The sequence below is a fragment of the Arachis ipaensis genome, chromosome B8 (genome assembly GCF_059453495.1).
Source record: "Arachis ipaensis isolate K30076 ecotype BB chromosome B8, ASM5945349v1, whole genome shotgun sequence".
Classification (NCBI taxonomy): Eukaryota; Viridiplantae; Streptophyta; class Magnoliopsida; order Fabales; family Fabaceae; genus Arachis; species Arachis ipaensis.
In genome coordinates this window covers 23,621,199-23,636,042 of record NC_142443.1, presented here as the reverse complement: position 1 = coordinate 23,636,042, position 14,844 = coordinate 23,621,199, and the positions used below count along the sequence as shown (strand labels likewise).

Below are 14,844 nucleotides of genomic sequence, written 5' to 3'. Positions count from 1 at the left end.
ATAATTTTGTTTCCTGGAGGAACAAAATTTATAATAAATAATGCACTATTATCTACCAAGTCTCTGAGAAACTTGTTGAGTTTCAAAGATATTCGCCGAAATGGATATCATATTGAAACAATGAATGAGGAAAATCATGAGTATTTATGTATTAAAACTCATGATTTAAATAAAAAGTTATATTAGAAAAGTTACCCTCACTTTCATCTGGGTTGTATTATACCAAGATTAGTGCAATTGAATCACATGCCATTGTAAACCAGAAGTTTACTAGCCCAAATGAGTTCATAACTTGGCACGACCGATTGGGTCATCCGGGAACAACCATGATGAGAAAAATTATTGAAAACTCATGGACATTCACTAAAGAACCAGAAGATTCTTAAAACTAGTGAATTTTGTTGTGCTGCGTGTTCTCAGGGAAAGTTAATTTTAAGGCCATCACCAGTAAAGATTGGATTTGAGTCCCCTGAATTCCTAGAAAGGATTCAAGGTGATATATGTGGACCTATTCATCCACCATGTGGATCTTTTAGATATTTTATGGTCCTAATAGACGCATCTTCGAGATGGTCACATGTGTGCTTATTATCTTCTCGCAACCTGGCGTTTGCGAGATTACTGGCTCAAATTATTCGATTAAAAGCACAATTTCCAAAAAATCCAATCAAAGCAATTCGTCTTGATAATGCTGGTGAATTTACTTCCCAAGCTTTTGATGCTTATTGTATGGCTAATGGAATAAGTGTTGAACATCCAGTAGCTTATGTTTACACACAAAATGGGTTAGCAGAATCACTTATTAAGCGCCTCCAATTAATTGCTAGACCCTTGCTTATGAGAACAAATCTCCCAACCTCGGTTTAGGGGCATGCAGTTTTACATGCCGCAGCACTTATTCGTTTGAGGCCAACGAGTTATCATCAATTCTCTCCTATGCAATTAACTTTTGGCCAGCAGCCAAATGTTTCCCATTTAAGAATATTTGGGTGTGCAATATATGTTCCCATTGCACCACCTAATCGCACCAAAATGGGACCCCAAAGAAAATTGGGGATATATGTTGGATATGATTTTCCCTCTATAGTGAGGTATCTTGAGATACAAACTGGTGATGTGTTTAAAGCCCGGTTTGCGGATTGTCATTTTGATGAATCAAAATTTCCAACATTAGGGGGAGAGAATAAACTTCCTGAAAAGGAACTTAATTGGAATGCATCATCATTGATGCATTTAGATCCTCGATCAGGGCAATGTGAACTAGAAGTTCAAAAGATTATACATTTACAAAGAATAGCAAATGAATTGCCTGATGCATTTTTCGATACAAAGAGGATTACCAAGTCGTATATACCAGCGGAAAATGCTCCAATTCGAATTGATGTCCCAGTAGGACAAGTAGCCACTGAAGCAAATTCACGCCAGAAGCGTGGTAGGGCGAAAAATGCCCCAATTCGAATTGATGTCCAGTTGGACAAATTGCCACTGAAGCAAATACACGCCAGAAGCGCGGCAGGCCTGTCAGTTCCAAAGATAAAAATCTTTGAAAGAGAAAAGAGGTAAATATTCCTGTGGAAAAAGACATAGTAAAAATACCTGCAGTTGTCCAAAATTCTGATATAATGCCAGAAGACGTTCAGGTACCTGAAAATTGTGAAAATGACGAGATCTCGATAAATTATGTCTTTACAGGAGAGAAATGGGACCGAAATAAGACAATTGTCAATGAAATATTTGCATATAATGTGGCATTGAATATCATGCATGAAAGTAAGGATCTTGAGCCAAGATCAGTCGAAGAATGTCGACAAAGGAATGATTGGCCAAAATAGAAAGAAGCCATGAAGGCTGAATTAGACTCACTTGCAAAACGTGAAGTCTTCGGACCTGTAGTCCGTACACCAGAAGATGTAAAACCTGTAGGATACCGGTGGGTATTTGTGAGAAAACGAAATGAGAAAAATGAAGTTGTGCGCTATAAAGCCCAACTTGTGGCACAAGGTTTTTCACAAAGGCCCGGTATAGATTTTGAAGAAACGTATTCCCCTGTAGTGGATGCGATAACATTGCGTTATTTGGTCAGTTTATCTGCATATCATAAACTGCATATGCATTTAATGGATGTGGTAACAGCCTATTTATACGGCTCATTAGATCGGGATATCTATATGAAAGTCCCTGAAGGACTAAAGATATCTAAACCATCCAATGAATATTCACAGGGATTATACTCAGTTAAATTGCAAAGATCTCTATACGGTCTAAAGCAATCTGGACGAATGTGGTATAATCGTCTTACTGAGTATCTGGCCAAAAATGGATGATGATATCTGCCCCTGTGTTTTCATAAAGAAAACTGCTTCTGGATTCATTATAATTGCTGTGTACGTTGATGATTTAAATATCATTGGGACTCCTGAAGAGATTCCAACAATTATAAAAACTCTAAAAGAAGAGTTTGAGATGAAAGATCTTGGAAGAACTAAATTTTGTCTCGGCCTGCAGATCGAGCATATAAAAAGTGGGATCTTTATTCATCAAACAACATACACAGAAAAGATCTTGAAGAGATTTTATATGAATAAGTCACATCCATTAAGTACCCCAATGATCGTAAGATCTTTGGATGTGGAAAAGGATCAATTCCGTCCTAAAGAAGAGAATGAAGATATCCTTGGTCCTGAAGTACCATATCTTAGTGTCATTGGAGCACTAATGTATCTTGCTAATAATACGCAACCTGACATATTATTTGCTGTGAATTTACTAGCAAGATATAGTTCCTCTCCAACCAGAAGACATTGGAGTGGAATCAAATAAATCTTTCGATATTTTCATGGGACGGTTGATATGAGATTGTTTTATCTCTATGGATCCAAGTCACAACTAGTTGGCTATGCAGATGCCAGATACTTGTCTGATCCACATAAAGGAAGATCTCAAACAGGATACATGTTTACATATGGTGGAACAGCTATATCATGGAGGTCCATGAAACAGACGATTGCTGCAACATCCTCTAATCATGCCAAAATACTGGCGATTCATGAAGCTAGTCGCGAGTGTTTTTGGCTGAGGAGTCTGATCCAATATATTCTGTCATCATGTGGACTTATTGATCATAAGATAGCTTCAACTATCCTGTTGAAGATAATGCAGCATGTATTGCTCAACTTAAAAGCGGATACATCAAAGACGATAGAACAAAGCATATTTCTCCCAAATTCTTCTTCATTCATGATCTTCAAAATCAAGGGACAATTGATGTGCAACAGATCCGCTCAAGTGACAATCTGGCAGATTTATTTACAAAGTCACTCCCAAAATCCTCCTTTGAAAGATTGGTACATGAGATTGGGATGCGCCGATTTCGAGACATTAAATGATGTCGGCAAGAGGGGGAGATTGTACTCTTTTTTCCTTGATCAAGTTTTTTTTCCCATTGGGTTTTTCTTGACAAGGTTTTTAATGAGGCAGCTCCATCATTAAAGGATATTGTACTCTTTTTCCTTCACTAAGGTTTTTTTCCACTGGGTTTTTCTTTAGTAAGGTTTTAACGAGGCAATAATCCTAAAATTGTCATCCAAGGGGGAGTGTTGTAATAAGCATGGGACGTGGATGCCCATTTCTCCATGTGAAGCTCACATTCTCAAGAGAGAATGTACTTAATAAAGGTTGAAAAAGGGTGATATTTTATGTGTATAAATAGGGGATGCATTGCATCCATCTGAACACAGCAATAACAAATATTCCTACCTTTCTCTTCTTTCATATATTATAAAGTCTATTTCTATTTCTCTCTCTCTTTACAGTAATAAAACAAATGCAATTCTCTCTCTCTTTACTTTTAATACTTCTTTCTATCTTTACATATATATATATATACAAATTATTATTGAACTAATTATATTAATGCTAGAGTCTTCTATTTACATATTTTATTTTATATTTACATCTTTCTTATTTATTTAATTGTTTTACAACAATTCTTACATTTTTTCGCAGACATTTTCTTTTTCAAAGATTAGAAAATACATTTAGTCCCTAAGCTTTTCAAAATCTTCCGTTAATCCTAAGGGAAAAGTCTAACGTAGAACATATGCATCCTCCCATTCCAAAACGACGCAATTTCACCAAGAGCCCTCCATACACACTCTAATCCTTCTATGTAATACCTATAACCCCATATCATTCAAAGATATATTGAAACCCTAAGAAAACAAACAATTAAACCCATGCCACGTGTGCTTCTGTAACGGCCAGGTCAGCACAACAGAAGCTCATCACTTCAACAAGGGTAAATTTATCCAAGTTTTGGAGGAGTTAGGAACGTAAATGTATTTTTCAATTTTTAAAAACGAAAATATCCGCAAGAAAAAAAGTCAATGAACTATTTGTCATTTTCCTTTATTTTATTTTTCAGACACACTATGTTTTAGATGTACGGCTGCTCGATGCTTCTCAGTCAACTTATCACATACAAGACTGTTCACTTCTCTATTCATAAATTTTATCCACAGTTAGTCAGTTACACTGAAAATATAATGCTTACAGAATTATTGTGTTGCCTAACAAAGACGAATTTTCCAAGAGATACAAGATATATATACATACATAATGAGCATTTCCCACATTCTGCGTTATAAATTCATTTCCATATTACAAGGTCCCAGGCCCTGAACTCTACTCAACTCTCAAATCTGATTGAGCAAAGTCATTTTCTCCCAATGTTTTCAGATCACATGCATTCTAAATTAGTCCTGGTAAATATAAGAAAAAGGTTAATAAAAAGAAATTCCAGATAATCGGATGAAGGTAGACTATGTACCAATAAAACCATATCTCTTATATTTTAGCAAATTTAATTAATTATGGGCACATAAGAAGTATCAATTTATCACGTACCTCGATTGATTTCACTTCTGCAGGTACCTCGGACTCTGAGTTCCTTGCTTCTGATTTTTCATTTGAATAACTATTGAACGCAAACATTAATGTTAGAACAATTGCAAAGACTTTTACATGAATAAGAATGCAGGAGAAGCTGAAAATGTTTTAAGGAGTGCTAGGGGGCATTTGTAGCCATCAAATAGCCATCAATGATGATTTTAATGGTATGAGATTGGTGACAGATTTCATCCAATGGTTCACTTTTCTTTGCTGGTTACATACTAGCTAGAATTTAATAAAGTTGCTGGTCCCCTAGACTTTTCCATTTTGGATAGCTATGGTTAATCAGCCTCAGATAAACTACCAACACAGTTTCTCATGAACAAGCAGTGACAGAATAAAGGTGAATTTTCTGGGATTAAACTTTCAGACCTAACTGTTGGACCAGTGAAGCGAACTTTAAAACAAGGCCAGAGGTATGAATATTTGGGAAAATGATGTGGCAGGTACCACTAGTTCACTTCCACCATAATGCTTTTTATTATATCAATTGTAGCATACGGAAACTTCTATATAAAAAATATTCCCCTAAAATAAAATGGGAAAGAAGTCGTCTTTTTAAAGAGCACTCTAGAGCTCTCTTTGAGGATGCACAAGTGGAAGATTTTTATGGAAAAAAAAACAAGTTTCCAATAGCATTAAATTTATGAAAACTTTAAAAATCTTCCACTTTTGCATCCTAAAGGAGTGCCCCCAACTAGTTAGCACTTAGCAAAACCAAAAAAGGAACGACATCATCCATCTTAGTTTCATCAAATTTTGTCCTAACAACATTCATGAATGAAAATTCAAAAATGCATGGCAGGAAAAATTGATGTTCAAATTTTAATAAATAATAATCAGCTATTCAAATTAAATAGATGTCGACATACGTTGAAAGTATGGTCACCCAAATGAGCTCTACACAATCCACCCAAAGAAGTCTTTGCTCAACTGGAATTACACCATAAGTGATGAGATGAGCAAATGGCCACAGCTTCCACCCAGCCTTTGTAAGAAAATAAATTTAAGAATGAATTAGAACAAACATTGAAAAATCAAGTTTCTTATATTTCTAATTCTAAAGTTAATAATCATAGCAGGAACCGGTTAGAATAAAAAATTAGTTCACCAAAATGAACATAAGAAATGTTTTCAATGCAACATATGAAAGAGGAAAGAGGAGAAGTTTCTCTTACAGTCAGCATGGGGAAAAAGGTTGCCTTCAATTCGTTAAAAATGCTGATAGGAGAGTCAAGACGCAATAATGCAACTACGGTATAATAAATGCTGTTCCAAACTGCAGACCACGCTGTTTGATCAAATGCAACTTTGGCAGGAACCACCCACCATTCTTTGTAAGGAAATAGCTCCTGGTTTGGATAAAAATGAGAATAGCCATTTATCAGTGTATCATTACCATGAAAGTTAGCAATTGAACCATCAAATCACAAATTACAAGATACGGCATCATGGTTTACCTCACAAAACTGATAATAGTAATGAGAAAGAGAGCCATGCAGAGTAAACCCAACAAGCCCTGATCTGAACATCCTAGCTCGGTCAAACTCAAAAATAGGTTTTCCTTCAAAGCACTACAATCATTGCCAAATGATTAAACCAACATTACCAAGAGGGTTGCCCCTTTGGCCAAATTAAGGCTCACGTTTACATGAATTATACAGAGACTCACCTGTGCAATCCAGTCCCCAATGGAATAAACAACACCACTGATCACCATCTTTGCAAAAACTGGATTCGTCTTAAGAACTTCCTCATAAGCAGACCAATTATGCTGAGGTGCATACCGTAGTATCTCAAAAAGCGTCCATCCCTAAATGGCATCCAAAAACATGAGTCCAGGTAGAAAAAAAATCATTTCTTTGTTGTTCTTCACATCCAACAAGTCATTTTAATTCCAAAATTTCCACAAGAAGAAACCAAACTCATCCCAAAGTAAAACCTTCGATTTCAATTGAAAGAGAACAACTGCTTCAAGTTATTTCACCTAAACTTGTAGGACTTAGTAAACTTGAATCAACTAGTTAACTCGATCATTTGATGAACTTGGACTACACTTGTTATATTCTCATAAGTTTTCATTACAAAATAAAAAAGACAATCTAATTCTATTATTCTTCCAAATTTTCAACTTAACAAAACGCACATACTATACTAAGCATTAACAAACAAAAAACACTGAACTTTCAGCTTCAGCGTTTACTTACATGCCAGTAATCATGATCAATGGTGAGGAGCTTGGTGATAGCGAAGGTTCCGGCGGCGAGAACAATAGTTGCATTGATGGTTCTATCCATAAGCTTCTCCATGCTCTCTTCAGTCTCATTCCCAATTGAAGAAGAAGTCGAAGCAGAAGAAAACCCTTCCAACGATAACAAACCCTCCCCCGTTCCGAATCCACTCACCTGAGTCGCCAACTCGCCGTCGCTGCCTCCGCCTTCCACCTCCGCCCTGCTCGCCGCAGCTGCTCCGCCCTCCTGCTGGTCCGTAATGTCGCCGCTCTGCACCGATATCACGTCTACTTCCTCCACCGACGAATTCACCGCCGCCAAAATCCTCCTTTCGTTTCCCGAGAAAATTGGATTCCCGGAGAATCTCGACGCCGGGAAGCTCTGCAGCTTGGTGGCGGCCAATGATTTCGATTTCGATTTGGAAACCGGTGAGAGGAAACTGCGGGTTGGGATGGCGCTGTGAACCGAAGCCATGGCTGAGTTGGGAGGCCGAGTCAACCGAGCTCAGCTCCAAGTTTCGCCGGCAACTTTCTTCTCCGAGTTCGGGGTACTGTGAAACGCGTGCGTTTAATAGTGTTTTTGGTGATCCTGTGTGTCGCGTGTTTAGGAGGTTTGGTGCGGATTTGAGAGTGTTGTGTCACTATTGGTTATTGCTATGTTTCGTGGTTTGAGCTGAAGTGTGTGATTGGTTGGGATTGAAGGGGTGTAGGATTATACAATGGGGTGTGATTCATGAGAATTTATGGTCTGGTGATTGGAGAATACGTTGTTATTACTCATCGGTGAATGGCGTCCACATGAAAAAGGTGGATCCATTTGATATCAGAATAATTAATTAATATACCCTGCCAGAAAAAAAAAAAAAAAAAAAACGACACAGTTGGGTGGATTTTTTTTATTTAAATTAAAAAATATAATATTTATTAATTTAAATAAATATGTAAATATTTACTAAAATATGTTTTTAGTCACATCTCGAATATAGTTGAGGAAACTAAAAAATAGTCACATCTTGAGTGCACGGATCCCATTTTGTGATACGGAATCTGAAAGTCATATTTCGGTGCATCCAAGATATGAACATAAGCGCATTTCGGATACACTGCATTCGAAATATGTTTATATTCTGATTGGATCAATGCATCCGAAATACCTGCAAAGATGCAGGATGGGAGTACTGCATCCGAGATATATAAAAATTGAAAAGTATATGAATTTAAAATAATAAAAATTAATTGAAAAAGTTTCTTTTCTTTATTTTAAAAATAATTAAATATTATATTTTATATATGTTTTTAAAATTAATTTGATATATTATCCATTTAAAGAATATTAATAGGTAGATAATATTTTTTTTATCTTAACCAATTTTTGAAAAAACCTAATAATTTCACTTATGTTTAGACAATTAAATTTTAGCTAATTAATTAAGCTTGGTTAGTTTTAAAAAATATATTATATATTAATATTTATTAATGTTAAATTTTTTTATTTATTTATTTTTATTTTTTATACTTATAATAAGATAAATACTATTTCATGTTAAATTTAAAAATAAAATTTTTTTAACAAAAATTTCAATGAAAACAAAGATAATATAATAATAGAAACAAATATATTAATCTATATGTGCTTATTAATTTATTTTTAAATTTCTAATAGAAATAAATAAGATATAAAAGTACTGATATGCTCTTAAATTTTATATATAACGGTATTTAAAAGAATTCTTATATTAAAATATTTAATAAATTCTCTTGGAAGAATTTAAAAAGTTACGTTAACACAAATTTAATTAGTTACGTAATTTTTTTTTATTTGTTATGCTATTTTATTTATATCATAAGTATATCGCATCTTGACTATATCTCGGATGCAGTGCCTCCGTCCTGTATCCTCACACGTATCTCGGATGCACTGGTCTATATCAAAATATAAGCATATTTCGGATGCAGTGTATCCGAGATGTGCTCTTATTCATATCTCGGGTGTACTTGGGATATGACTCTCAGACCTCGTATCACAGAACGGGATCAGTGCACCCGAGATATGTTCGTTTTTTAGTTCTCCCACTATATCCGAGATGTGACTAGAAACGTATTTTGGTAAATACTTATACGTTTATTTAAATCGGTAAATATTATATTTTTTTAATTTAAATAAAAAAATTCCAGTTGGGTGGAAAATTATTTTTCATATGAAAAAAAGTGGTATATTTGTCCAATATTAATAATTGGGATATTTTGTAGAATAGAAAAAGACAGACATAACATGTAGAGGACGTATTACTGCAGCATCGTCAAAAATTTGTCATAGCGTAGAACAGGTGTCATCGTCGGAGCAACACGCAGAGGCGTGTTTTACCTTAGCTTTTGTAAAAAATTTTTGGAGTTTTAGTCAGATATTTATCGTAGAAATTTCAGCAACTTTTGCAACATGAAAGACATGTTGATAGTGTTTACATGCAGAGAACAACTCCTTGTTTTGGGAATACACGATACAGAATTACAATCTCTTTAAATTAAGCTCAACTCTTCCCTTCTCCTCTCCCCTTCTTTCTTGCATGTAGAGAGTGAAGAATGAGTGAGGGTTACTACACATACAAGTCTTTTTGGTATACAAATTCATACAAGTTGGTCCAAATTCAACAAAAATAATTTTCAATTTAGATTGCGTGTAAATATGCGCTTCCCTAACTCTTGAATAACGCAAATGGTTCTTCTCCCTCAATCAAAACTGCAACACTAAAAATTCAAACAAGAATAAAAATCTCTCAAAATTGTCACAAAAAGTGAAGGAAGTTGCGAAGTTGAATTCGAAAAGAATTATGAGAAAATGAAATAAGAAGAAGAAGGAGAAGAAGATCACGAGAAGGAAGAGGAAGAGTTTTGAAGTATGTAGAACTTATCAGCACATATACACCGAAAATTCTTAAACAATACACTTAAATATCTTTGTATTATACCGAAATTTGTTGAAAATATAAAAAAAAATATTTTCTCTAATACTGCATTTTTTTCTTCTTCTTCTTTTCTTTTTTTTTTCTTTCTTTTAGTTGAATGAATATAAGTTCATCATTTTCTAAGTAATTTTGTAGCATTATGTATTTCTTCTTTTTTTATTTGATTTTTTTGTTTTTATTCTTGTTAAGAGAGTAAAACATGAAAAAACTTGAGAAGATAAAATAAGAAAAAAAAGATGATGATGATAATGAAAAAAAAGAAGAAGAAGACGCAGCAGAAGATGAGGAGGAGAGAGAAGAAGAATTTTAAATTATTTAGAACTTATCAGCACACATACACCGAAAATTTTTAAACAATACACTTAAATATCTTCGTGTTACATCGAAATTTGCTGTAAATATAGAAAAATATTTTCTTTAATGCAGAACTCTTACGTTACATTTAATTCAAACCATCAACAATGAATAACAATTTTCACAAACAAAAACAACATTATTCGCATACAGAATCATAAACTACTAACAAAAACATTAACTAGAATCGAACCACACCTCAACCACTTGATTGAATTTAAAACAATAATCAACTTTGTTCTAGTTCAATTGACAATCTTAACTTGAATTATTCATTGTCTTTAACAACGAGATAACTGTTCAAAACTAATTTTAGAGCTTGATTTCAAAAACGTAGAGAACGAACAAAGAGAAACGCAGAGATGGAAGAGAACGTAGATAAAAAATGTTTAAAAAAAATTCAAAAACGGAAACGAAATCCTTTCAAAAAAGGCAATTATATATTTGCGCACTAATTGAAAAGTTGGTTAGATAGTGACAGGTAATTTGTATAGACTTATTTGGAATAATGACTTATACGTGGAGAATATTTGTATTATCAATTATTTAGACCATCCTATATATGTAAGTTGATTATTTTTGTTAATTTATTGTATTCAAAATTTATTAATTTTAATTAATATTATTTTTAATGTTAGTATAATATTTATTTTAGTATTATTATTTTTACTTGGATTTAAAATTATTATGTTATTTGAATTTATAATTATTAAATTTAATAAATAATTTAAATATTAAACAATAAATTTATTTTGGATAATATTTTTATTTTTCTATTATAATATTATTTTTATTTTATATTTTTAATTAATAAAATAAAAAATATATATAAATATAAATATATGATTTTTTTTGAATTTTTGGTTATAATATTATTATTTCCTTTAAAATTAATAAATAATTTAAATATTAATAACTATATTTTTTCGAATCTTTGTTCTTATATTTTAATTTTTTGTTGTCATAATATATTTTAATTTTAATTTGTATTTACTTAACTCTGAATAATAAAAATATTAATAAATATTTGATCTTTACGAAAATAAATAAATAATATAAATATAAAAAATAATTTTCTTTGGTTTTGTTATAATAATTATTTGAGGATAATAATATTATTATATTTTTTATCTTTATTAAAAGTAATAAATAATATACATATTAATGAATAATTTTTTATTTTAATTTTTGTGTATTTAAACTAGTAAATAAATAGTATAATATAATATTTTTTATTTTAATTTGTATTTATTTAAACTAATAAATATATTTAATTAATAAATATATTTTTGTTGTAGCAGCCTAACAGAAATTTTATGGTTTGTAAACTTGTTCCACCGGAGACGTGAAATTCGAAGGTAGATGACGCTTTATGAACAATGGGATTCTACCACGTCTCGAGAATTGGAGAGATTAGAGGACATTCCTTCTTACTAACTGCTCTCGTGAAAAGATAGGTGGAGACCAAGCACTCACACCTTCGTATTGTCGTTGGATGAGGTTACTGACATATTGGAAGACGTGGCACATATATTTGGCTTACTGGTTGATAGAGAGAATGTGAGCAGCTCGACAAATAGTAGTCATAACTTCTTGGTCAACCAGAGCATTGCGATTTTCGGTGTAAATCCGTTGTGAATAATTCTTCCAAATCTTATATAAAGTTGGCATGGGTTCGTCATATTAGAGACAGAGAGCCATTGGACACTTTGGACTCTATGTAGAGATACGTCAGGTATCACATCTTCTGTTTGCTGAGTTCAACCCTCTTTGCGGATAAGTCGATAGCCTATACCCATGCGAATGGTATCTATCACAGCTTCGCAATTTTCAGCGGATCCACACTTACAGTTGGGGGCAGCATGTTCCACGCATCTTTATAGCAGATTCTCACGTGCAAATCTCACTCCCTCATGAGCATTTTTTATAATTCCACCATTTTAATACACCACCAAATTTGAGGTACCCTCCATCACACCATAAACATACTCAAACAACTTTTTTCTTCGCAACAAAATAGTAATGAACTTCGCCTTATATAGGTCGAACACCCAACACACAGGTTGCGTATTGTAACACCCACGAATCATTTTGCGACATGTGTACGCTTGTTGGAAACACGCTCTCCAAATGTTGAGTCAGTACATCTCCACGTGTTGTCTCTGCCCTACTTAACATGTCCAGTTATTTGCTATTACACTAAATACTTCTCTATTTCTAACAAAAATAATAATAATATTTTCGTATAAAAAAAATTCATTCTAGTTGGGTCTCCCGACTGCATACGAAGGTATTTCCAAGATTTTATATAAATTTAATATTATGTTTTTAATTTTTATAAATTTTTTATTTGATTTTTTAGATATGAATTAAGATTTTTTTAGAATAAAAAAATTAATAAAATAATAAAATAAGAAGTTAATAATTTTTAAATTAAAATAATAAAATATATATTTTATAAAAATTATAAAATTAATAGTAATTAACTTTTTATTTTATCATTTTATCTATTTTTATTTTAAAAAAATCTAAATTCTTTAGATATAATAAAGTTACACAAATGAAAATAGCAATTAATATTATTTAAAGTATATTTAGATACATTAATTTTCACAAGTGTCAATTCTAATTCAAATTAACGGTTATTTATTTTGGATGAAAGGAGGTTTTATTTTTTTTATCCATTGGACCCTTCAACTCGATAGATAATTTGTTACAAATTAAAAAATGTTATTTAAAGATTTGTTATTGTCATTGATTAATGAACTATTATATACACAATAATAATAAAAAGATGTTATATTTTTTAATAATAATATTGTTATAAATTCCTTTTGATAAATTATAAAATAATTAAATAATTAAATTAATATTTAAAAATAATAATAAATTTTAATATATATATATTTTGTAAAGTTACTCCTAGGAAGAGTCAGAATCTCTGGATAAGTCCAGCGACGATTCCGCCATGTAAAATACAGTAACCAATGGGAGACACAGTGCATGTAACATCATCAATTCATCATCATAAATAGGTCATTAAGCTTTGATCCAACGTGTCGCTGTGTCAGCGTAGACTACACTAGAATAGAAACAACTCACTTGAACTCGAAGATTGTAGAACAAAACAAAATCATAACTTTCTTCAGAGTACTATCAAATGATAAGATCATTTTCTGTTGACCAAGCTTGACACCAGCCAGCCATTCAAATTTTTAAGGTTATGGCTAAACATATATAAAAATAAAAATAAAATCAATATTTTCTCGGTGTTTAATGCTTGCAACAACAGTAGATCCTCGTTTTTAATTTTGTGAAATAGCCCAATAATAATTTAAGACCAGGCCAACTGCGTAAAAGAAAATACTGAATAATCATTGGCAACAAAAATGAAAATCGGAACAGGTGAGGCTCAATTTTTTGTGTTATTCGGATTATTTGGGTGTTTTCTCATGTTATTTTTGAGGCAAATTTTTTTTGTTATGGAAGTAAAAGTGGTGATATACCTTAATATTGTAATTTTTGGTGTTTTTTAAAACTGTAGAAGTACACAAATTGGAGGGTCCGATTTCTGTACCTAAATTTTTTTTTTTACCACAAATCGGACGGTCCGATTTGTGTACCTCCCATAAATCGGACGGTCCGATTTCTGTACCTCTACAAATCGGACGGTTCGATTTGTGTACCTCTAGAAATCGGACGGTCCGATTTCTATACCTCTAATAAATCGGACGGTCCGATTTCTGCTTCTCTAATTAAACGATTCCACATTTGAGTATAACACCCCAACAATCCACATTTTAAAAAAACATCACTACCACTCCAATATTAAAAATAAAAAATTCTGAATAAAAATTCTGAATAAAACATAGTTGCCATTTTGTTAGGAAAAGTAAAACAATAGTGCCGTATTCTGAATACATTAGTGCTGTTTTGTATTATGTATATTAAAAAAATTATAAGTATTTATTCATTTTGGTCCTCAAAAAAATTTGTACTAAACAATTTAGTCTCCAACTAAAATTAATTACTCAATTAGTCTTTAACAATTAATTTCGTCGGTTACTTAGATCCTTGACTCCGTCAACTCTAGCGAAAGATAAAATGGTCCCTGACAATTCTAACAGGAGACAATGATCCTTGACAACTCTAACAGGGCACAAAATGATCTCTGGCCCCTTTGTTCGAAAACGACACTGTTCTTTCCCAATTTTCATCATATCTCGCATAACCCTAACATTCATACTCTCCTTCTTCACCTTCACAGTCTTCTTTTCCATCTTTTCCTTCCTCCTATTCAGCTCAAAGATTAAGTCATGGTATAACTACCACGCATGTTCACCTACC

The 14,844-nt window shown here is 32.5% G+C and overlaps 1 protein-coding gene across 1 annotated transcript; it reads right to left on the bottom strand.

Moving 5' to 3' along the window:
- Positions 1 to 4,470: 4,470 nt before the first annotated feature.
- LOC107613429 (Peroxisomal membrane 22 kDa (Mpv17/PMP22) family protein) lies at positions 4,471 to 8,054 on the bottom strand. Its single transcript, XM_016315414.3, has 7 exons — positions 7,158 to 8,054; positions 6,623 to 6,763; positions 6,411 to 6,524; positions 6,129 to 6,302; positions 5,823 to 5,938; positions 4,906 to 4,975; positions 4,471 to 4,760 (listed from the first exon to the last, which is right to left on the bottom strand). The coding sequence occupies exons 1-7, from the start codon at positions 7,653 to 7,655 to the stop codon at positions 4,755 to 4,757; spliced, it is 1,119 nt and encodes a 372-aa protein (XP_016170900.1). The 5' UTR covers positions 7,656 to 8,054; the 3' UTR covers positions 4,471 to 4,754.
- Positions 8,055 to 14,844: the final 6,790 nt, after the last annotated feature.